General features: G+C 47.1%; 2 protein-coding genes across 3 annotated transcripts in view; one reads left to right on the top strand and one right to left on the bottom strand.

Annotated features, from left to right (window-relative positions):
* The window catches only part of RUVBL2 (RuvB like AAA ATPase 2), a 166,162-nt gene extending 159,340 nt beyond the window's left edge, over positions 1–6,822 (bottom strand). Inside the window, exon 1 of the mRNA XM_081166603.1 lies at positions 6,811–6,822. The gene's annotated coding sequence lies outside the window, so the exon portion shown is untranslated. The remainder of the gene's footprint in view (positions 1–6,810) is intronic.
* The window catches only part of MYBPC2 (myosin binding protein C2), a 67,304-nt gene that overhangs the window by 21,284 nt on the left and 21,095 nt on the right, over positions 1–24,925 (top strand). For both annotated transcript variants that reach the window (XM_081166099.1, XM_081166100.1), the window contains 16 exons: positions 4,974–5,063; positions 6,424–6,453; positions 7,972–8,049; positions 9,033–9,181; positions 9,493–9,610; positions 11,920–11,965; positions 12,091–12,153; positions 13,557–13,768; positions 14,671–14,803; positions 14,970–15,094; positions 16,331–16,436; positions 18,900–19,066; positions 19,189–19,354; positions 20,517–20,623; positions 22,187–22,216; positions 22,784–22,923. In XM_081166099.1, coding sequence (XP_081022225.1) covers positions 4,974–5,063; positions 6,424–6,453; positions 7,972–8,049; positions 9,033–9,181; positions 9,493–9,610; positions 11,920–11,965; positions 12,091–12,153; positions 13,557–13,768; positions 14,671–14,803; positions 14,970–15,094; positions 16,331–16,436; positions 18,900–19,066; positions 19,189–19,354; positions 20,517–20,623; positions 22,187–22,216; positions 22,784–22,923 — 1,760 coding nt within the window. The remainder of the gene's footprint in view (positions 1–4,973; positions 5,064–6,423; positions 6,454–7,971; positions 8,050–9,032; positions 9,182–9,492; positions 9,611–11,919; positions 11,966–12,090; positions 12,154–13,556; positions 13,769–14,670; positions 14,804–14,969; positions 15,095–16,330; positions 16,437–18,899; positions 19,067–19,188; positions 19,355–20,516; positions 20,624–22,186; positions 22,217–22,783; positions 22,924–24,925) is intronic.

The following is a 24,925-nucleotide window of genomic DNA, read 5'->3' as shown; positions in this document are numbered from 1 at the left end:
GGGGGCTCTGGGAGCGGCAGAAGGACAAATTGTCATTCTGTTGGACAATGATCACCTGAACAAGGGGGGGGGGGAGCAAAGGGTTGAGCTGCGGAGCAACTGATAAACTTAGAACAGGGGTCAGCAACCTTTTTCAGCAGGGGGCCGGTCCACTGTCCCTCAGACCTAGTGGGGGGCCGGACTATATTTTGAAAAAAAATAATGAACAAATTCCTATGCCCCACAAATAACCCAGAGATGCAGTTTAAATAAAAGCACACATTCTACTCCTGTAAAAACACACTGATTCCCAGACCATCCGTGGGGCAGATTTAGAAGGTGACTTAGAAAATAGAAAACACTTGTATAAAATATTACTTATTTGGGAATTATAAGGACAGAACTACCTAAATTGTATAGAAATTAATTATGTATGCTGCTACTACAGCAGCGAGAATGTTACTTGCCCCAAAATGGAAAGAAGCAGAAGTCCCAGTAAAGGAAGAATGGACACAAAAACGTATGGAATATGCAGAAATGGCGAAACTTACCAGAAGAATGAAAAATCAAGATAACAAACTTTTTTTAATAAAAGAATGGAAATGATTTATTGGATATTTACAGATAAATTGCAAACAGATAAAAACATTAGCCTGATTATTGTAATAACCTGCAATTTTGTAATAACCTGAGTATATATTTAACGTAGATAATTAAATGAGCAAGTTAAATGAATTTGGATATGCAAAAGATATTAAAAAACAAATTTAAGGAACCGCAGAAAGAGGGGGAAGGAAGTCAAATTTTGAAATGTTAAATGGATTGTAAAGCTGATGAAATGAAACTATTCTAAAGGGAAAAGTCATGTTTGTTGTTTTTGTTTAGATGATGCATACAGGTGTCAACGAACATATTAGAAGAGACACATACCCTGTTTTCTATCACGCAGGAGGGAACGCCTTTTTAAAAAAATGCGGTGCTTCCAATCTGCAGTTTTTATAAGTGCTACTTTTAGAAAAGATTAGTACTTGCCTCAATTAAAATATAATATAATTTGAAAACAAGTATACATTTTTTTTTTTAATGGTGATTCATCAGAGGCACCTTTACAGTCAGTCACACTAATTTTAGCTGATTTTTCATTCAACAGTCTGGGGAGCAAGTACTACAAAATGCCAGTAACCTGGAAGCAAACATAGCTCAATTCCAATGCTGATTCACAAATGTTTCAGACAGTTAACTGGTACAAGCAGTTGCATCTTGCCTTTAGCAGTTGCCTCGTGTTTAATAACCCTTTTAGATAGCGGGTTTTTATTTTCCCCCAACTGGAGCTATTTTCCATCATTAGGAAGATTGCATTCATTTCTGCTCCCGTACAAGGTTGTGAATATGAGCAAGATACCTTCTTGCATGCAAATGACTGTAACAGGCCACCTTTGCATTAGCACTGGTTAAAATGGGATTAGATGTTGCCTTGTTGGACGGGAGCCTTTTCGGCTCGGCAAAAACGCTCCAAATGTTCTTGGTTCTTGTCTGGATCAATATGAAACTACTTGATGATTTCTGATGCGGCCGGCTGCACCGTATCGATTTTAGGTGCTTTTATTCCATTGTGATGTTATTGCTTTTTATACTGTTGGCAAAGCACGAGGCCTGCTGTTTTAATGGACCTGGCAACTTTATGGCTTGCTTGTTGCTTCAAATGTCTGGGTTTTTGTTATTTTATGGCATAAATAAGTGAATCAGCTATAACGTCCATAAATGCAGTCCCTTTAGTTTTTTGCTTAACCTGGGTCTGAAACCTTGGCTTGACAGGAGGACGAGGGCTTTGTATTATACATAGTGCTGTTTTGCTTCCCTTTCCCCAAGGGGAATTATGGGTAGGGGCCATAGTTCACCGGTAGAGCACAATCCCGAGATAGAGCCATAGAATTGTAGAGTTGGAAGGGACCCCGGGGGTCATCTATTCTAACCCCCTGCAACACATGCTGAAAGTTCCATTTTCAATTTAATGTTGTTTTATATTTTGCGTTGCCTTGTACAGTGGTACCTTGGGTTACAAACGCCTCGGGTTTCAAACACTTCGGGTTACAGACTCCACTAACCCAGAAGTAGTACCTCAGGTTAAGAATTTTACCTCAGGATGAGAACAGAAATTGTGTGCCAGCAGGAAGCCCCATTAGCTAAAGTGGTACCTCAGGTTAAGAATGGTTTCAGGTTAAGAACGGACCTCGGAATGAATTAATTTCGTAACCAGAGGTACCACTGTACAGGACATCTTAACAACCAAGATTAAAAACACACAAAATTGTTTAAATCAACAGGCCCTTTCATTCCCTTGCATCTCTGGCTAGAAGTACCAGATAGCAAGTGATGCATAAGAACTCTGCTTGAAACGTTGGAGGGCTTCTGGTAGTTTGTGTGGACAATACTGAAGTAGATGGACAAAATAACTGTCAGCTTACTATGTTGTGCACCAGCAAGTATGATATGGGCTTAATTGAGACATCGTACCAGACCATGGTGTATGGTCATTGGAGTTTGAGCAAACCATGGTTTGAGCTTCCAAATATACAGGCAAACCATAGTTTATAGTTGCATCTCCGCTTTCATTTTTGCAACTCCTCTTTCTAAGTGCAGGGGCTCTGGAGACATAACAAGTCTGGCAGCTCCACAGTTGATCGATTCAGAGATAATGCCAAACCATAGTTTGCACATATCATGGTTCCTATACCCAGCTCAAACCATGGTTTCCAATCCTGGTTTGATGGATGATTGGAAACCATGGCTTGCCAATTTAGGCCTCACACTTCACAATAAAGCTTCCATGGCCATGGCTTGTCATGATAGCTGGACTGAGGCAATAGTGTTTGTATCTGGCTTGCTTTTAATGCATGCCAGAACTCAGCCCCAGAACTTCTTTTCTGCTGCAGGTGGGCATTCTGAGGGGAGGACAATTCTGAGAATAGAGATACAGGCAGGGATAAAGTTAAGCGTTTCACCCTCACTCACCTTTCTTCTTTTATTCTTTCCTGATGACAGCCTCCAATGGTTGCTCTTCATTACAGATAGAGCTGTAACAGTTCTCACTTTTCCTGTGCTTCCTTCCCCCGTTGGTTCCATCCCACAGTCATGATTTATCTCCCTTAGCACCCTGCTTCCTGGGTCCACTCCCCTAACCAGCCAGTGGCAACAACCCCAATTCCTCCAGGCTCATCCTTACCATTTTTCTGCTTCTCCTCTGCAGTCCCCCTATTTGCGCCCCCAAATCCACACCTCCTTCCTCCTCCTCCTATAGGTGGTAATTAGGGCCCTCGCTCTGGATTAACACCCCCAGCAGACGCATTTACACATAAGGGGCATGGAAAGCTGGAGAGCAGCCTAAAGCCTGGAAGGCACTGCAAGGGGCGGGATGGAACATGCCCAACAGGTGGGGTTGGGTGTGCAATATATGCCAGTAGATGATTTACATTGTGTGGGTTCCACTGAATTCAAAGATCAAAACTGATGTTTCTGAGTCCTAAAGTTTAGGACCTAAACACTCTGTTGCCTTGCATTTTTTCACATCAAAATGTCTTGTCTTATTTTCCACAAACGCGTGTGTGAAAACTCTTCCATTTGTCCACCGTATTTCTTTTCCACCTTGCTCTTCTGTACTAGACACAATAAAACTCCTGCTTCTTAATAACTTTCCTAAGCCTCCCATTCTACAGATTTCTCTACACTCTCTTTTGGTCACATTGGCTTTCCTCCTTTGACCAAAGTGCAATAAAGGTAAAGGTAAAGGGACCCCTGACCATTAGGTCCAGTCGTGACCGACTCTGGGGTTGCGGCGCTCATCTCGCTTTATTGGCCGAGGGTGCCGGCATACAGCTTCCAGGTCATGTGGCCAGCATGACTAAGCCACTTCTGGCGAACCAGAGCAGCACACGGAAACGCCATTTACCTTCCCGCCGGAGCGGTACCTATTTATCTACTTGCACTTGACGTGCTTTCGAACTACTAGGTTGGCAGGAGCAGGGACCGAGCAACGGGAGCTCACTCCGTCGCGGGGATTCGAACCGCGACCTTCTGATCAGCAAGTCCTAGGCTCTGTGGTTTACAATAGATCCACTTAAAAAGAAGAGGAAAAGAAACAGACTTTTTTGCAGTTAGGAAAGTGATGGAGAAATGGATTGAAAAGTGCGGAATGGATTGATGGTTAGCAGGAAGGTGGATAAATACCGTACAAGCAAATCAGGACAAATGCAGAAAGAATTGTATATTACTTATTGTTGTCTATAACTTTCCTGCAAACAAATAAGAATGAATGTTCCATGAGGACCAACTACAAGCCAGCCACCACGCAAGTTTTGGAGGAGCCCTCAAGTGGAAGAAATGGATCAGGTCCACCTTTTCTCTTTAGTTGTAAGAGTCAATAGCTACACCTTCCCCTCTTTCTTCAACTCCCTCCTCTAAATGTACCATTTCTCTGAAGTATCCAGCTTAACCCTGCTGGACCTTCCATGCTGAAGTGACCTGTGAGGAAAAATGAAGGCAGGAACTGATGTCTCAATGGTGCAACAAGTTTTGAGCCACAATTCCAGCTCAGCTTCAGGCAAGAGAGTAGCTGCAATTTGGGCTTTGCTTTTGGTGGCAAAATGTATTGGATTGGCACTGAACCCCTCAGTCATAACACAACCTGCACCCCCAAATAAAGACAACTACGGTATGTGTATGCAGTTGCTCACACAATCATCTCTTGATCCCCTTTCTTCTCTCCCTCCCCGCTTTCAGCATTTAGATTGTGTTCCTTGGGGGCAAGTACTTGTCTTTTGGTGTGGTGTGGGGAGGCGGGGGTACTTCGTAAAGCTCTGCGTGCCTGGGATGCATATCACCACTGCCATATTTTTGGAATCAGTGTGCATATTTGACTATATATCAAATTCAAGCGGCTCCTTATCCCCTTCCTTCTATTCTGGCTCCTGATCAGTCTTACTTTCATCCTTCTGTAGCCGCAAAGAAGAAAGAGGTGAAGAAGAAGGAGGACCCAAAGGCAGTGAAGAAAGAAGAGAAGAAAGAAGAGGCGAAAGAAGAGGCGAAAGGTGGGGCCAGGAATGTTCAGGCACATGCTGGCTAGCAGAGAGTCATGCTCCAGTCATAATTTTGGGGGAGTGGGAGAATGAAGAGCTGTGGGACCCCTATTTCCCCCCACAGAACTACAGTTCTCAGCGTACTTTAACAGCTTGCGGAATTGTAGCTCTGTGAGGGGAACCGGAGTCTCCGAACAACTTGCAGCGCCCTTAACAAACGGCAGTTCCCAGAATTCTTTGGGGGAAGCCATGCTTGTTGAAAGCGGTTTGATACTGCTTTAAATGTATGGTGCAGATGGGGCCGTGGCTGAAGTCCTTGTGTTTGATTCCCAGGAAATCCTGTTGCATGGTGCCATGTAACTGTTGCCTTGAATGAAAAGGCCATGTATTTGGCTCGAGTGGCTTTCATTAATTAGATTTCTAGTTGAATAGGAGGGCAATATTATTCCTGAATTTCCAGAATTGAGAGGGGGAGAGTTTGTGCACCCTGTAACCTACACAAAGATATTCTGCCCATCCTCCTGGCCAGCATTAAACTTTCATCTTCTGGAGTGTTGCCGTAGAAAGCTCTGACTCCCAACTAATAAACTGCAGACCTCCGCCAGACTGTTTTAATTAAATAAATGGCACAGAGGTAAGATGATATGTTTTACTGGAAATGCTGGCCCAGTAAAAAAGTGGTGCTTTGCTGATTTTGCAACCTTCCCTCATGGCACTGAGAAGGACATTACTGTCCTTTTAAAAAAATTAAAAGCCAAAATTAGACAATATGTATTTAAAGCAGGCAGTCACATAAGACACAAGACCGATCTAGACCCCAGATCCTTAAGCCATAAATGCAGCTTCTACACAAAGGTTTGGCCATCACATACTTAACAAAACATACTGGTTCGTTTTATGCATCATGTGAGCTGATATGAAACATAGCTGCACAGATTTCTGATTATTCTTCATAAGGGATGTCCTGGAACAGAACAGGAACAAAAGTAAAATACATTCATACCTTGGATCCCAAACGCCCTGGAACTCAGACATTTTGGCTCCCAAACGTTACAAACCTGGAAGAGATTGTTCTGATTTGCAAACTTTCTTTTGAACCCGAATGTCCGACGGGGCTTCTGTGGCTTCTGATTGGCTGCAGGAAGCCGCGATTTGGTTTTCAGATGTTTTGGAAATCGAAGGGATTTCTGGAACAGATTCTGTTCGGCTTCCAAGGTACAACTGTACAAACTTCAAGATCTAGAGAATATTCACCAGACTTACAAGCTTCAGGCAATGGGGAAATATACTTTGAGTTGTGGAGAAACACCACCATGGTTTGGGTCAAGGTTCTAACATTATTTATATTTTTCCCCTTTTCTGTGTCCCTTAGCAGAGGCTCCGGCAGAACAGGCACCATCAGGTGAGGTCCAGAGATTGCAGCCTGGAGAAAAATGTCCTTAACATCTGCTGGTATTGCTTGTATATTGGTTATATGTGTTTCCATATGCTCTGTACCCAGAGACATACCACTCCTTGTGTATAGAAGTTCTCACAGCTACCTGTCGAGATGTCCCACCTTCCATCAATAAGTTGTCCCATGCCTACTCATAGCTTCTGCAGGGCTTTGAATAAATATCAGCTTCTTCCCTGAGGTGTATCCCTACCCTTCAGTGATATCCTACCCCAATACCTATTGCCTGCTGTTGCTGCTACTACTGGACGCGGGTGGCGCTGTGGTCTAAACCACTGAGTCACTACTACTACTACTGCTGCTGCTGCTGCTGCTGCTGCTGCTGCTACTGCCTTTTGATACCTCCTCCAGCAGTGAAACGGTGTTTTCGTGCGCTCTGGTTTCTGTCATGGTGTTCCGTTGCGCCAGAAGCAGTTCAGTCCTGCTGGCCACGTGACCTGGAAAGCTGTCTGTCGACAAACACCGGCTCTCTCAGTCTAAAAGCGAGATGAGTGCCAAAACCCCATAGTCACCTATGACTGGACTTACCTGTCCAGGGGTCCTTTACCTTTACCAGCAGTGAAAATATAGCCACATGTTTGAACCATCTGGGACTCTCCATTGTGTCAGTGAGGGATGCAGGAGAACTTTTCCTCTTAATCCCATGTGAGTTGTACTACTCATGAGTGGGCCCCATGGATTGTGGCCTACCTGTGCCCTGTCCCCTGGGAACATTGGAAGCTGCCTTACACTGAGTCAGGCCTAGCTTTTTATTGTCTACACAATACTCCAGCCCTACCTGGAGATGCCAGGAATTGAATGCGGAATGTTTGCGTGCAAGTTAGATGCTGTGCCACTGAGTTGAAGCCCTTCCTCCTCTTACCCTCAGGGCAGCCATGCCTGTCAGAAGCAGCCCCCAGGGCAGCCATGCCTGTCAGGAGTTCAATCTACACTCGAGTAGGACCCTGGCAGAGACACATGCCCAACTGGCATGTTCCCTCCCTCCTGGTCGATCGTTCGGGAACTTCAAAAGCTTTCTTCAGCCCAAACATCACAGCGATCGATGCCAACTGACACCGGCACACTTAGGGATCCGCAGAGTTTGTGCATCATGCGTAACAGACCTCAGCAACTCAGCATTTTGGCTAATCTACTTTATGTACATATAAACACAGACAGAGCACTGCAACGTGGCTCCCTCTCTCTCTAGCATCAGACAGCAAAGAGAAAAAAAGGACAATAGTCCCACTTCATGGAAAACAGTAAGACAAACGTCCTGTCTCCGTCACTTCCCACTCTGTGGAGTCAAAACATACACTGTCATGTGATAGACAACAATCCCATGACTGCAATCATGGAGCAGGAATTCTAACAATGCCCACACCCCCTGCCCTGAAGAACCCCGCTACTCCCAAATCACCCTGTTTCAGCTTCCAGCTCACCTGCAAGGCGTGACTCATTCTTCACCTTCCCTTCCCTCTTTTTCAGATGAAGGTAAAGGGGAGCCCTCCACTCAGTCTGACGCACTCTTCCTCAAGAAGCCAGAAAGTGCCTTAATAGAAAGTGGTAAGTGGCAGAGCAGAATTGCACCGGGGGGCCCCGGCCCAAGCATTAGGCACAGTGAGGAGGCTGCCTCGAGGGGGTATATGTGACATTCCCAGGCAGTCTGTCCTCCAGCTACAGATTAGACTCTGACTGGCTCACCTTCAGTAACGTGACTGAAGCTAGTGCCAAATTCAAACCACGACGCTACTTTGGAGGTGAATCAGATAGGCAAGTTAATAAACAGACACGGGTGGCCCCATCACTTTCAGTTTGGTCCTAATCGTGTGGTGTACAAGGGTCCCTCCAGAGTGGTGTTTTTGTCGCAGGAGTATTCTGTAATGTGTTCTTTAGCATGGTGCATTGGTGGCGGATTTAACCTGCTTTGGTTTGTTCTGTGATTGGCATACGGAGGCGTTATAGCACAACAAAAGCAGGACAAAAACTGAATCAGAATGGTCCTGGGATTCCAGCAGGATAGGCATTGATTGGAAATGAAGCGGTGTAACCACTCCATGTCTTTTGAAGGCACAAACAGTATTGAAATTGGAATCCTCTCTCTCTCTCGCTCTCTCTGTGTGTAACCACTCTGATAGCATCATGAGCACAAATTGTCATGAGTGCAAAGTAAAAATGATGTCCATGGTCAAAGAAATGAAGTGGGTTGGGTTTTTTTGAGCCAGTGGTTGACAGCTACACTGGACTAATGAATTCGGAGGGAAATGGCATTCATAAACTGCTTTAGACCACCGATCCACCCAGCTCACTACTGTCAACACTGGCAAAGGCTCCCCAGAGTTTAAGAGAGAGGGGCGTTTCCTAGAGATGCCAGAGACCAAACTTGTACCACTGTCCATCTCATGACATCTTTGTGTTTTGCACCATCTGCTGGCGCTTGAGCAGTTTCTTCTGCAAAAGCCCCATGGAGGCTTTGACTTTAGATGAGAGGCGATTCCTTCTTAAGTGGAGGAAGTTGTGACTTCCATGCGTCCTGTCTTGTCTTTCAGGGAAAGATGTTGATATCGTAGTGCAGGTGAACGGGGCTCTGCTGCCTTGCAAGCCCACCGTCAAATGGTTCAAGGGGAAATGGCTGGAGCTGGGTATCAAGAGCGGACTGAGGTTCCAGTTCAAGGACAGCTTCGACAAGGAGAAAAACGTGAGTCCCAGAAGAAGGAAAAGTGAAGGGTTTGGCCAGGGGCAAATCAGCTCTCCTATGGTTCGTTGCCTTCTTAAACTCATACCAGGCTGTTGCAATTATTTATTCATTTGTAAACCGCCTTTTACATGATGATCCTTTCTTGCAAAGGATCCTGGGAATTATAGTTTGCAAAGGTGACAGAGAATTCTCTGTTAATTGAGATTGAGGCATGCCAGGCTTTGTCCGGATCATCCTCAAAAGGCTACGGCGGAAATGGTCGCCACTAACGAACCTTAATCCTCCTGGTTATTCTTTGCTTGCTCCCGAAGGTTTACACCTATGAGCTAAAAATTGGCAAAGTGGTAATCGGAGACCGAGGGGACTATCGCTTTGAGGTGGCAGCCAAGGACAAGTTTGACAGCTGCACCTTCAACATCGACGTGGAAGGTACCACCAGGAGCCCTAACTCAGTAAACGCTAAAGGAGTCATCCTAGTGCAAGCGGGGTTAGGATCCGGTGGAACTCCCAGCACAACTGGGCCACACCATAATCAGCTAAACTGCAGGTACACAGGGACCCAGCCGGCTGAACTGAGCCCAGCGGATCTTAAACTGGCATATGTCTTGAAAAGGGGGCATTCTAGGGGTGTGACCTGGGAACCTGGCATAAGTTAAGCTGGCAAACACCATTATGAAGGTTTGTTTTCCCTCTGTAACCCCATTACTGCTTCCTGCCAGCTTCTCATATATAAGATTGCTCCTTAAATAACCTTATCCTTTGGAGGCAACATCCTTCCCTGTGGTCTTGTAAGTGTGAACCCATCACATGTGAAATCTGAACCACAAGAACACATTGAGCGGCATTCTTGCTGCCTGTTTCCACCTCTGGAACTCCCTTCCCCTGGATATTTATTTCTTTATTTGTCTGTTTGGATTCCTAGTCTATTCCCCCTGTCCCAAGGGCTCATGGCAGCTGGCAGGTATAATAATAATAATAATAATAATAATAATAATAATAATAATAATAATAATTATTATTATTATTATTATTATTATTATTATTATTATTATTATTATTATTATTATTATTTATTATTATTATTTATACCCCGCCCATCTGGCTGGGTTTCCCCAGCCACTCTGGGTGGCTTCCAACAAGATATTAAAATACAATAGTCCGTCAAACATTAAAAGCTTCCCTAAACAGGGCTGCCTTCAGATGTCTTTCTCTTGGTAGTAGAGGTATCCTTGCCCTTGATGTGCGTGTAGTCTGAGAAATCTATCCAAGGCCCAAGACTGGTCCTGAAAGACCTACATTGGCTCCCAGTATGTTTCCGAGCACAATTCAAAGTGTTGGTGCTGACCTTTAAAGCCTTAAACTGCCTAGGCCCAGTATACTTGAAGGAGCGTCTCCACCCCCATCATTCAGCTCAGACACTGAGGTCCAGCTCCAAGGGCCTTCTGGCGGTTCCCTCACTGTGAGAAGTGAGGTTACACGGAACCAGGCAGAGGGCCTTCACGGTAGTGGCTCCCTCCCTGTGGAACGCCCTTCCATCAGATGTCAAGGAGATAAAACAACTATCTGACGTTTAGAAGACGTCTGAAGGCAGCCCTGTTTAGGAACGTTTTTAATGTTGGATGTTTTATCATGTTTTTAATATTCTGTTGGGAGTCGCCCAGAGTGGCTGGGGAAACCCAGCCAGATGGGTGGGGTATAAACAAACAAACAAACAAACAAACAAACAAACAAACAAACAAATTATCATCGTCATCATCATCATCATCACTATCTTTCCAAAATATGATTCCTGCCTTTTAAAAATGTGCAGAACTCTGCAGTGGCATGAGTTTAATATAATTCCCTAATCACCTTTACATTTTTTACTGTACCTTACCTGAGTACTGTACCTACTCTGAGTAACAAGAGTAAAATAATTTATGAAAAATAGTAAAAATGGCAGAATGAATCACGACAGCCCAGAGTTTCCGTGGCACCTTAAAAGATCCATGGAGGGGCAAGCTTTCGTCCACTGCACCAGGTGAATAAAAACTCTCTGGATCCCACACAGCACAATGTTACTGAGGTGCCCTGAGGATAGAGGTGTTTGTGGGTGGCTGAGTTCCCTTTCTGCATGTGGCTTGCTAAGGTATTAATCCGGCCTTAACCAAGATGGCGCCCTCCAGGTATTTTGGCCTACAACTCCCATCAGCCCCAGCCAATACGGCCACGCAGGACTCATGGGAGGTGTGGTCCAAAATGGACTGGTGGTAATTGTAGTCCAAAACACACAGAGGGCGCAAGCTTGGCAAAGGTTGGAATAAGCTGAGACACTCTTATCAAGGGAAGAGCCAACTAGGTTCAAGATAACAGTTTTAGAGGGACGCGGGTGGCGCTGTGGGTTAAACCACAGAGCCTAGGACTTGCTGATCAGAAGGTCGGTGGTTCGAATCCCCGCGACGGGGTGAGCTCCCGTTGCTCGGTCCCTGCTCCTGCCAACCTAGCAGTTCGAAAGCACGTCAAAGTGCAAGTAGATAAATAGGTACCACTCTGGCGGGAAGGTAAACGGCATTTCCGTGCGCTGCTCTGGTTCGCCAGAAGCGGCTTAGTCATGCTGGCCACATGACCCGGAAGCTGTACACCGGCTCCGTCGGCCAATAAAGTGAGATGAGCGCTGCAACCCCAGAGTTGGCCATGACTGGACCTAATGGCCCTTTACCTTTTTACCAGTTCTTGAAGTCTGTTTTCTTCTCTTCCAGCACCAAGGACAGAGGATACCGGCGTGCTGCAGGCTTTCAAAAGGACGTAAGTGTCACTGGTTAGAGCACAGACTCTTAGGCTGTGCCTTGATCTGCTGCTCAGGAGCCTGAGCCAGTTCAATGGGTTATATCTGATCTGGGGTTATATCTCCCCTCTTCTTCTTCTTGCAGAGGGGAAGGCGGCAAAGACGATACTGCTGGAGAGCTGGACTTCAGCGGGTTGCTGAAGAAGAGGTAGGTGAAGAATGGAGAATAAGAACACAATACGAGGCCTCCTAGATCAGACCAAAGGCCCAGTATCCATGTCCGTTAGAAACCTGCAAGCAGGACCTCAGCCCAAGGAGCAACTCTCCCGATTAGTGCACGCCAGCAAGTCAGAGCATAGCTGGTCACTGTTGATAGCCTCATCTGCATGAATCGGTCTAATCTTTTGAAGCCATCCCGGTTGGTGGCCGTCAGAGGATGGAGTACGTTAAGAGGTGGGGAAACAGCAGTCCTACCCCGTCCCCCAGCTTAATGCATAACACAGGAGACACAAGGGAAACGGATGGGCAAGGGTTGAAAATAATTTACAAGGCATGCTTGGGCAAATGAAACATTGCTCCTCAGCAGCTTCCATTTCAGAGCACAAGCAATTATTGCATTTTGTGTTAGCCAATTTTAGAAAAATTGTTAGCGGTTCGAATGCCCGCGACGTGGTGAGCTCCCGTTGCTCGGTCCCTGCTCCTGCCAACCTAGCAGTTTGAAAGCACATCAGTGCTAGCAGATAAATAGGGACCTCTGCGGCAGGAAGGTAAACGGCATTTCCGTACGCTCTGGTTTCCGTCATGGCATCCCGTTGCGCCAGAAGCAGTTTAGATATGCTGGCCTCATGACCCAGAAAGCTGTCTGCGGACAAATGCCGGCTCCCTCGGCATGAAAGCGCGATGAGCACTGCAACCCCAGAGTCGCCTTCGACTGGACTTAACTGTCCAGGGGTACTTTACTTTTTTAAAAACAAAAAACCTGCTTGGAAACCCTTGTAGGTGTAGGATGAAGTCTAGAAACTGAATTTGGTCATGGGGGAATCCACTAGGCCGATGCTGTGGTCAAAAATGGTCAAGCGTGGACAGAAAGCAACGCAGCTTATAACGACAGGCAGGAGTCCAGATGCAAAGGGACAGGAGATTAGCTTTTTGTAATAAGTGGCTGGCATTGGAGGAGGGCAGGTTGGAAGCCAATCAGAGGCTGAGGACAGCAACTTTGAATGTTAGGGAGAGTCTCCCACTTCCTCTGTCCTCCCCCCAATTCCATGCTTTGTCCAGCCCACCCCCCAAAGTTCCATGTGGAAGAGATGTCCATACCTACCAGGGGAATAATTTCAGGACTAAATTGTGCTTCTTCCACCATTTCATCTTCTTCCTTTCAATTTCTTAGATGTTCTTGTCAACATGCACTTTGTGATAGCTTGAGAGGCTGGGTTGGACTCAGAATTAATTCCCTGTGAGAGATGCACGGGTGTGAGGTTGAGGAGCACACGACTGCGAATGCAGTTCAGTCCCTTATCCACGTCACCCATTGTGAGCGGGGTGCAGGGGTTGAACGACGGTCCTACGGGAAGCTACACCTCAAAAGGTCCTTCCTCCTTCTCTGTGCAGAGAGGGCCAGCAGCAGATGGAAGAAGAGAAGAAGAAGAAGAAGAAGGACGACGACGACGATTTGGGGATCCCGCCAGAGATCTGGGAGCTGCTTAAAGGCGTGACCAAGAAGAGCGAGTACGAGCGCATCGCCTTTGAGTATGGCATCACCGACCTTCGTGGCATGCTGAAGAGGCTCAAGAAAGCCAAGGTGGAAGTCAAGAAGAGCGAAGGTCAGTCAGAATGCCTGGACTCTCTGCCTTTTGGCCTGGGAGCCAAGTCTCCTGAGGTCACTGGTTGGGAGCAGGGTATCTTAGGAATGGGTGGGTGGGGCTGGACCCCGTATCAGACCTTCTGGGAAATTTAGGGAGGAGGCCACATCTACATTGACTATCTGTGGTGCTGTATGTGTGTGTGGTGGGGGAGATGGCTCTAGGATGGAGGGGGTCCTTCAGCACAGTGCCATCCAGTACCCCCCTCAGTGCTGTTTTTCTAGAAAAAGAGGGGCCGAAGCACCTCTCTTAGAATAAAAATGGCGCCCACCTGAGAGGTACCCCTTCCTTTCCTCCTTCCTTCCTTCCTTCCTTCCTTCCTTCCTTCCTTCCTTCCTTCCTTCCTTCCTTTTTATATGTGCATTATGTTTATACTGGGCCTTTTCTCCAAAGAGCTCAAGGCAACATGCACAGTTCTTCCCCTCACCCCTCCATTTTGTCCTCTCAACAACCCTGTGAGGTAGTTTAGGCTGAGAGACGGCGACTGGCCCACAGAGTCGTCCAGTGAGCTTCCTGGCTGAGAGGGGATTTGAACCCAACTCCCTTTTCAGGTACCGTTCCCTTCCTGCGGTTTCCATCCATTTCCCTTTTTCTCGCTTCTATCCCGCCTTTCTCCTAAGGAGATCAAAGTGGCGTTCTGTGCTGAAGTGATGGAAGCTATATCCCAGCTGGCTGCTGTGATCAGAGCACCTTAGTGACAGGAGCGCAGAAATTCCCCCTGAGGTGGAAGTGGAGATCTTTAGCTCTCAGGACAGGAAGAGGCTGTACTTGGAGCGGAAACCTCATGACTGCAGCAAGGATGTAGGAAGCAGGCTGGGGCCCCAAAGGCGTTTTTAGTAGTCCTCTCCCCGTCTCTTTTGCAGCCTTTATCAAAAAACTGGACCCAGCCTACCAAGTTGACAAAGGGCACAAGATCAAGATGTATGTGGAGCTGAGCGACCCAGACCTTGTTATCAAATGGATGAAGAACGGCCAAGTGATCAAGCCCAGTGGAAAGTGAGTCTGAATGTGGATGGATAGCCAAGGGTGCCTCTGGCATTCTCTAAGAGCAGAGTTGGGTTCTGTTGGGTGGGGAAAATGGGAAAACAGCTGCTGAGACAGACGGACGGACTCTGGATTAGTTTTTCTCACTTGTGACGTGGCATCTCTTCTTCGTGGGCAGATACATCTTTGAGAACGTGGGCAAGAAACGCATCCTGACCATCACTAAGACCACGCTGGCTGACGACGCAGCCTATGAATGCGTTTGCGGAGAAGAGAGGTGCTTCACGGAGGTCTTTGTTAAAGGTGAGGGTGATGGAAGAAGAGAGAGAGTGTGTGTGTGTTTGTAAAGGGAGGGACAGTATCTCAGTTGGGGGACATGCTGCGCTCCTTCTGGGTAGTTCGTCGACCGATGGTCCCCTCTCTGCCCCTGCACTCGGCTCTCATCTGTGGCTCTGAGAAGCTGCCAGCGACAGCAGCCACATCCCGGGAATGGCTTTGACTGGCCAGCTAAACCAGGTGAGGGTGAGCGGATGGATTATTCCAAACCCTCCATGAGTTAGGGAGTCCCTCTTCATGCAAAGACAGACTCCCACGGATTGAGCGGGTGAGACTGGATTCAACAGTCAAGAAGGAGGTTTCTGCAGGAGCTTTGGAGGTGAATGAGGGCAGACTGGGGTCGTCCAACTGGGAAGGTAGCGCATCTAGGAGAAGGAAAACACTGATCCTGAACCTCTGTTCAGGAGGAAAGCTTTGGGAATAAACCTTGAGGAACAATCCATACCCACTGCTTTGTGGGACATCTTTGGGAGAAGAGAAGTCTAAGGAGAAAACTCTACACAAGTCCCTAAGACGGCGCCTCGTATGCCTCCTTCCTGCAATTCCTGCAGCCAAGCTGGTGCCAAGTGTATTGCTCTGCTTTCCTTTGGACCACATCAGTGAGGCTGAGAGAGGGGGTGTAGTCTTCTGGGCAGCCCAGGACCTCCATACACCCTGCCCAGGCTTGCGCCCCTTGGGTGTTGCTAGCTCAGAAGTTTGACTTTGCTCCCAGAGGCACATTCTATTTTCTCTTGATCCAGACAGATACCAACAACCCCTGCACAACTTGTGCTGAGAGATGGACAGAGAACATGCAAACATGTGGGTTCCTGTACACTTCTCAGCAGCTTTTGATACCATCAACCATACCGGTGTCTGCAGCCACAGCTGGTGCTGTGATTCTCCAGGTGCTTTCCACTGTCTCTCGAGATGGATGGATGCCAGCAAAAATAATACCAACCACACACACACACCACACACACACACACACACACACACACACACACAACTTAGAGGGGGTTTTTTTACAATGCAAGTGATATACAAATTCCCCCAGAATGCAGAATACAGCAAAGGACAATTGGCTGGGCAAACTTAGCAGAGTTAGGAAGATGCCAAGGTGGCTGGGGGCAGGCAGAGGGGATGGGCTGGAGAGGTTTGTTTGGGACCGCCTGATGGTGGCCCTGGAGCTGTGCCCTTGCCATTCTGTCTGTCTGTCCCTAGAACCACCTGTCCTGATTGTGGGTGCCCTGGATGACCAGCAAGTCTTTGTTGGAGACAAGGTGGAGATGGAAGTGGAAGTGTCTGAGGAAGGCGCCCAGGTGATATGGTAAGTTCCCTGCCCATACTTCCCCTGCCCAGACCGTTGTCATCCGAACAACCCCCTCCTGCTCCAGCCCTGGCTTCCGTAGAGCTGCCTCTTAAACCTTCTCACACATGTGATGCTTGCAGAGGGTCCTGAGTTCAGTCCCAGAGATCCCCTGTTAAAATGGTCAGGCAAGGTGAAAGGCCCTGTCACAATAGATGACTAGATTGTGGTGGTCCTATTGGCAAAACCTATTTGGTGTTTCGCAACTTTCTGACTAGTTGCAGGACCTTAGCCAGACCTAGCAGACTACACGCAGAATCCACGGAAGCAATTGGCAACTTGGCTGCAGACAGGATAGACGAAGCAGGAACCAGGAACTTGTAGTTAGATGTTTATTATATATAGTGGACTATTTACAGGAACAGAACACGGATCTTTTGCTAGCTCTCTCTGACATGACTCACAACTCCTACACTGACACACTGAACCACTGAACTCAAACACATTCCAGTTAGTAGGCCATTAATTATCACTCCTTTGAGAGAGCTTGACCAATCAGGGAGCGGTCTCCATGCCTCTGTTATCTCCAGGCAGACTTACTCCTTCAGATTGCCTTCTGGCTGTCTGCCAAACCTTAAATTGACTCTGTGTGAGTAGCTGCACGTACACAGTTTCCCAACAGGTCCGATGTTTTGGGCAGCCCTGGGCAACATTTGAAACCTTCGCACTGCCTTCCCAAAGCCAAGAAAGCAATGAGCTGGGTTTTGGGGAGGAGGTGTGAGGGCTCTGACAGCGTTCTAGAGTCCTCCTGCCTTCTTCCCAAAGCCTAGTTAGTGTTTTCCCTGATTTGAGAAGGAGGTGGGAGGGCTCTAGGATCCTGCCAGAGCCTCACGCCTCCTTCCCAAAGCCCACTTATCCAGCTCTGAGAAGGCAGCAGGAGGGCTGGGGGGAGGTGTCAAATTTTGGTCCCACTCCCTGTGCGATAAGTCAGTGTGCCGACCGGACCGTGGATCCTGTGTTGAAGTACTCTTGTGGCCCACTTAGTGTGAAAAGTTGGACCACCCTGGACTAGATGCTTGTACTGATATCAGGAAGCATCATATGTTAGCCCCAAAATGGAAAAGGAGCGAGGTCCCAACCAAAGAATGCCGACTTAAGTTGACAGAATATGCGCACCTTGCAGACTTAACATATAGAATAAGAGAACAAGAAGAACATACGTTTAGAGAAGATTGGAAAATGTTTATTATTATTATTTATTATTATTATTGGAAAACGTTTATTAGCTAAAGTGGTACCTCAGGTTAAGAACGGTTTCAGGTTAAGAACGGACCTCCGGAACAAATTAAGTTCGTAACCAGAGGTACCACTGTATATGGGAAATAACTCTGTACAGCTGTAAACGCCGGCAGCATTAAGATAAATTCAACAGTGTAAATAAGTTTTGATGGATGCAATAATAATGGAATACTGAATGGTATAGTTTCTGTAAAATATGCAGGGATTTATCATATGTAAAATGAATCATGGAAAGAGAAGGGAAGTCACTGATATCTTAAGGATATAAAAAATGAGTACTTTAAATTGTAAAGCCAAAAATTTAATAAAAATTATATATATAAAAAAAGGAAGCATCATATGCTTCAATGGATTTATCGTTTGCACACAAAATATGTTGAAGGTGCCTTTCTGCAAGAGGCAGTGCCTTTGGTGGAGCTTTTCTGTTGCAGGACAAACTTCCTCCTTTCCAGGCTTTTCTATACACACACAAGCAGGACACTGAATTTGGTGCAGATTTTTGCCCCACCCTCCATGTTTAAGGCAGACTTATTCCCCCCACCCTTTCCCTTCCCTTCCCATTTAGTGTGTCTAGACACTAAATGTTTATTAGGGACAAAAGAGCAATTCAGTTCGGTTCACATTTTAATGTGTTTTGTTCCTGAAACAATATGTGAATCAAAAGCAGCCTATCCTTCGAAATTCACCCTTCTCTGACTTTTTGTGGTGCAGTTTTCCAACAAGAAAAGAGAAAGTATATGTTAGGGCAGGGGTCAGCAAACTTTTTGAGCAGGGGGCCATTCCACTGTCCCTCAAACCTTTACTCATGTAAAACCACGCTGATTCCTGAACCGTCCGTGGGCCGGATTGAGAAGGCAGTTGGGCCGCATCTGGCCCCCGGGCCTTAGTTTGCCTACCCATGTGTTAGGGGAAAGGCACATATTGATGATAATGACATTAAACATATATATGGAGCAAGGCACACTAAAATGCTGGTGATTTTCCTTTAAAAAATAAATAAATTGCAAACTGATGGTGAACTGTGGTGAACTGAACTTATGATGGCTGGAATAATGAGAAATGGAAAGAAACCAAACCTGACAGAATCCCATTTCAAACAAACAAACAAACAAACAAACAGCTAGCTGTCTTCCCAGCTTTGCCCCCTCTCCATCTTAGTCTCCTCTCCTTTCTTTCTGCCTCCAGGTCGAAGGATGGCGTAGAGCTGACCCGTGAAGAGACGTTCAAGTACCGCTTCAAGAAGGATGGCAAAAAGCACATTCTCATCATCAACGAAGCCACCAAGGAGGATGCTGGGCGCTACATGATCATGACCAATGGCGGCCAGTCAGAAGCAGACCTTATAGTTGAAGGTTTGTGAGGACTGGTTGGACCAGCGGGTAGATTGCCTCCGAAAGAGATTTGGATGGCGTCCACCCCCACCTGGGATGCTGTGGGATCAGTCCTCTTCATCTCTCTCTCTTTTGCCACCCAGACAAACAGCTGGAGGTTCTTCAGGGCATTGCTGACCTTACCGTCAAAGCCGCGGAGCAGGCCGTCTTCAAGTGTGAAGTGTCGGATGAGAAGGTTACCGGCAAATGGTACAAAAACGGAGTCGAGGTCCGACCCAGCAAACGCATCACGATCTCTCACAAGGGCAGGTGAGCCTAAAGGGAAGCCAGCGTTCTCTGAGGGCCAAGCATGTTATGTGGGGTAGTTGCAGACTCTGCAGCTCCATTGGCGGCCGCCATTTTGCTTTTGTAAGCAGAGGTGACTCTTCTGTGGTGTTATGGGTAGAGTATCACATATGGACTGTAAAATCCAGCTGCGAATCCTGTCACAGATCTCATGAGAAGGCCTTGCGCCAGCCATCACTTCTCTGTCTAATGCAATGTTTCCCAAACTCTGGTCTCCCGCTGTTTTTGGACTACAATTCCCATCATCCCTGACCACTGGGTCCTGCTAGCTAGGGATGATGAGAGTTGTAGTCCAAAAACAGCGGGAGACCAGAGTTTGGCAATCACTGGTCTAATGTATTGCACTGGAATATTCTTTATTTCATACAATTTATTTACCGCTTTAATGTTACCAAACAAACCTCAAAGTGGTTTATGAGAAGAATAAAAACTGTAACATTATCAATAAAAACATATACTGTACTTAAAAGATTTGAAAACGAGTTAAAATCAACAATGAGCTAAAACAGATTAAAGCGGAGGGTCGCGCAGAGCTGCCTGCACTCCGCAGCCTGGGGCGCGCTGAAGAGCGCTTCTGGGCTTCGCGCAGCTCTCCACAAGCCTGGGGAGACCGGCGTGGCTCCCTAGGCTTGCGGATAGCAAGCTGTTCTGGGGGCTGGGGTCAGGGGAAGCTCGGGCTTCCCCCGCGCCAGCCCCGTGCCTGGGGCGGAAATAATTTTTTCCCCTTTATTTCCCCCCTCCAAAAAACTAGGTGCGTCCTATGGGGCGGTGCGTCCTATGGGGCGAAAAATACGGTACATTACAATCATTTATTTATTCTCCTTTCCTTGCCGTTTATTCAAATCCTGCTTGCGTTTTCATTCGGCCACAGTTTTTTCTCAAATGGCCCAAAAAAACCCCTCCACTCTTCGACAAAGTTCTCATCTTTTTGATCTCTTGATGGGGTGTTTTTGTAGCTGTCCGCTTTGCCACCTCCTTCTAGTCCATTAACTTTAAAAATCCATTCTCCTTTCGTCGGGATTTCTTCCTCTTTCCGCTATGAACAGGGCATTTCTCAGTGACTGCGATCGGAAGCCTCTTCCATCCTTCCACCTTCTTTGCCCCTAATCGTGCTCTCACCCCTCAGGTTCCACAAGCTGGTCATCGATGACGTGAGGCCAGAGGACGAGGGAGACTACACCTTCGTCCCTGATGGATATGCTCTTTCTCTGTCCGCCAAGCTCAACTTCCTGGGTCAGTGTACAAAAGGCCTTGAGGTTCTGCCCTGAAGTGAAACACACCAGTTTCCACGCTTGTTGCAGAACCCATGTTTCTTGCTCAAAGACATTCTCAGGGACTTGAGCCCCTATGGATCTTCCCTCGCTGTGAGGAGGCGTTTGTCAGGGACTGGGCAGAGGAGAAGGAATGGTAGAGACCGCCTCCCCATCCTGACCCTTCCAGGAGGAAGAGGAAGACAGTGTAGATTTACAACAGGGGTTTGCGGGAGTTCGCAGCTCAGAGGCAGATGAGGGGGAAAGCTGGGGAAGTCATGGGAGAGCCGGAACAACACCCGGCTGACATGTTGTCATTCGAAAGCATTCCAGACTCCCAGAACCAGGCGAGCTTTAAAAGTAGGAGAGCAAAGAGCTCAAAGACAGAGGACATGTTTCAGCACCCATAGAAGTGACGAATGAGTAAGTGAGAGAGATGGGGGGCAGAGATTGACTTGGAGCAACGCCATGATCCAAGAGGCTGGGCAGAGGCGGAGCCAGCGTGGTGTAGTGGTTAAGAGCAGTGGACTCGTAATCTGGTGAACCGGGTTCGCTTCCCCGCTCCTCCACATGCAGCTGCTGGGTGACCTTGGGCTAGTCACACTTCTCTGAAGTCTCTCAGCCCCACTCACCTCACAGAGTGTTTGTTGTGGGGGAGGAAGGGAAAGGAGAATGTTAGCTGCTTTGAGTAGTGATAAAGCGGGATATCAAATCCTCCAAACTCCTCTTCTTCTTCTCTGGCACCTGGAGCGGCGGACATGCTATGCACCTGGGGGCAGGGCCATGAGGTGGGGCAAGCATCCCAGGGGGTGAAGCACCCTTAGGGGGCAGAGCGAGCTGCCCATGGGGGGTGGAGCGAGCCGTCCATGGTGGGCTGCATCATGGGCAAAGGGGGAGGGAGCCGCTTCTTTGCCAGCAGCCTTCCTCCCTTTCCTCTTACTTTTGACAGCTCGGGGGAGGCTTCCCCCTCCCCAGGAAGCAGCCCGGAAGCAGGGGTCAATGGCGCACCACCCGCCTACGACTCCCAAGCCTCCCCTGAGCTGTCAGAACGATGGGGGGAGGGCCGCCAGGCAAGGCAGCACAGCTCCCCCCTTCACCCGACCGCTCGGGCTAGGCTTGGGAGTTGTGGGTGGGTGGCACGCCGAATGTCACCCCCTCAGTGATGACACCCGGGGCAGTCCACCCCCACTGCCCCCCCTTCTTCTGCCCCTGAGGCTGGGTTCTATAGCCTCTGTAAAGATTGAAATCAACAAGGGTGGTAATAATCTTTTCCTTGTCTTTATACTTTCCTGGGAGGTTTCCTGGGAAAAGTTTCTTACCCTCCTTTTTGATTTCAATCTTTACAGACAGGAGCTGCTCACAGCATCCTGACAGAGTTTGTTTGATGTCCCCATTTCTCACAGGGACACTGCTGGTGTGGAATCCCACTGCACTTTAATTCTAAAATAATGTGGGAGGGAGGAAGCAGGTATTGCAACATCCCACACTTTCCAGAGGTACTCACGGCTGTTTCTCATTTTCCCCATTTGTTCTCTTCCCACTCTAGAAATCAAGATTGAATATGTCCCCAAGCAAGGTGAGTCCTGGATGGGCCCTGCCATCCTTTGAGGGTGGGTGGGTATGAAAGCCGGAGGATTTTTTCAATATCCATTAAGAAAGAGAGAGTAGAGATCAGAGCCCCCCCCCCCCGAACTTGAAGCATGGGAAGTCCCAATAAAAATTTATAATTTGGCAGAATATTCAGACTATATGATATGTATTTGTATAATTTGGAATATTTAAAGTGATTGGATTGGATTGTTAAAATGTAAAATTTAATAAAAAATATTTTAAAAAAAGAAGAAAGAGAGAGTAGAGATGTGAAAGCCCGGGGAGGGGGGGGCGGGACACAGGAAAAAAATTCAGTTATGTTTTCCAGATTTTCTCGATTTTTCAGAAACAAATGAGGGAGATAATGGGTAAAATTGAAGAAGTCAAACCCATAAAAGGCAACTTCCAATTGTTTGCGGCCTTGTGGGGCAGCAGGCAGTGAATAGCTGTGCTGTAGGGAAAATGCGGGTCTTAATTTAAGGTATTAAATGTGGTGGTGTGGAGAAGAGGTTGTGTCTCATTTCCCCCCTCAAGTCATTTCTGGTTTCTCCAGAGCCCCCCAAGATCCACTTGGATTGTTCTGGAAAGACTAATGAAAACACCCTTGTGGTGGTTGCCGGGAACAAGCTGCGCTTGGACGTGTCCATCACTGGGGAACCAGCACCTGTGGCCACCTGGATAAGGGGTACTGAGGTAGGCATGGCTGGGGCAGGAGGGAATTCTGTGCTCGGTGCCTCAGCTCCAGGGTTGGAGAACCTAAACCGTGTAATAATAATAATAATAATTTATTATTTATACCCCTCCCATCTGGCTGGGTTTCCCCAGCTACTCTGGGCGTCTCCCAATAGAATGTTAAAAACACAATAAAACTTCAAACATTAAAAACTTCCCTAAACAGGGCTGCCTTCAGATGTCTTCTAAAAGTCAGATAGTTGCCTATTTCCTTGACATCGGATGGGAAGGCGTTCCACAGGGCGGGTGCCACTACCGAGAAGGCCCTCTGCATGGTTCCCTGTAACCTCACTTCTCGCAGGGAGGGAATCGCCAGAAGGCCCTCGGAGGTGGAGCTCAGTTTTGCTGGCTGAATGACAGGGGTGGAGACGCTCCTTCAGGTATACTGGACCGAGGCCATTTAGGACTTTAAAGGTCAGCACCAACACTTTGCATTGTGCCCAGAAATGTACCAGGAGCCAATGTAGGTCTTTCAGGATGGGTGTTATGTGGTCTCGGCGACCACTCCCAGTCACCAGTCTAGCTGCCACATTCTGGATTAGTTGTAGTTTCCGGGTCACCTTCAAAGGTAGCCCCACATAGAGCACATTGCAGTAGTCCAAGCAGGAAATAACTAGAGCATGCACCACTCTGGTGAGACAGTCTGTGGGCAGGTAGGGTCTCAGCCTGCATACCAGGTGGAGCTCTGAAATCTCTCAAGCTGGCAGCAAAAGAACTTGTCTAGTCCTACTTGCACACTTACTATTTACTCTTTAAGCATGTGTTCTATAGCATGTCACTGAGACAACCTTCCAACACTTTGACTTCAGCCTCAAAGGGGCACTGTCTCCCAAGGCAGAAGGATGCATCAACAACATTGACGCAATCCTAGTGAATTAGTGGCAGATGTGTTCCACGTCATTAGTTGCTCTCCGGTGTTTCCCCACTGCCCCTCTTCCAAACCTCTGTGGGGGTCCTGCCGCCTTGGGTTCATATACTCATCCCTAGTGCCCCCTACTCTGCACTGTGCAGCTTATTCAGACCCTCCAGTTGTCCCTATTTTCCAGGGACAGTCCCGGATTTACAGAAGCCATCCCTGTTTCTGATTTGATCCCAGACGTGGACGTAGCTAGGATTTTTGTTATGGAGGGGCGGGCAGAACTGACGTGATTGGTCAGTTAGTTCTATTGTTTTATTTGATGGGGGGCAGCTGCTCCCCTGCCCCCACCTTGGCTACGCCCATGATCCCAGAGTGCCCTGCTTTTCCTTAGGACGTCCCTATTTTCGTTGGAGAAATGTTGTAGGCTATGGACCCACCGAGCCAAGGAGTTAAGTAACTATACAATCTTTACAAGAAATCTGAAATCAGCCCTGTTTTTTAAAATGTTTAATCATAGAATTGGGAAGTTGGAAGTATCCCAAGGCCCCTCTAGCCCAACCCTCTGTGATACAGGAATCTCAACTAAAGCATCCATGACAGATGATCATTCAGCCTATGCTTAAAAACCTCCAAGGAAGGAGAGGGCACAACCTCCAATGTTTTATTCTGTTTTTCTATAAGTTGGAAGCTGCTCAGAGTGGCTGGGGCAACCCAGTCAGATGGGCGGGGGTATTATTATTATTATTATTATTATTATTATTATTATTATTATTGATATTAGCGCCGCCCAAGGCATGATGGAAGTATCAGCTGGAAAAAGATAGACATAACATTTTACAAGGACAGGAAGGAACACCGCAGACAGAATAATTGTCACATACAGAAGGAATAAGGCTATTGCTTCACCTATAAGTTTATAAATCGTTTAATGCGTCAAGACGAATGGATGTCATTAATATGGCAGTTGTTATATAAGGGATGGTTATTTTGAATGGAATGGAATTGAGAGGGATAAGATCTTGGAAAGCAGAAACAAAGTAAATTATCAAACCATCAATTCTGGCACGTGGGAGGCCACCTAAATTATACAATTTGGCATATGAA

The sequence above is a fragment of the Podarcis bocagei genome (genome assembly GCF_964188305.1).
Source record: "Podarcis bocagei genome assembly, chromosome: 13".
In the NCBI taxonomy this organism is placed as follows: Eukaryota; Metazoa; Chordata; class Lepidosauria; order Squamata; family Lacertidae; genus Podarcis; species Podarcis bocagei.
This window is presented reverse-complemented; position numbering and strand designations above follow the sequence as displayed.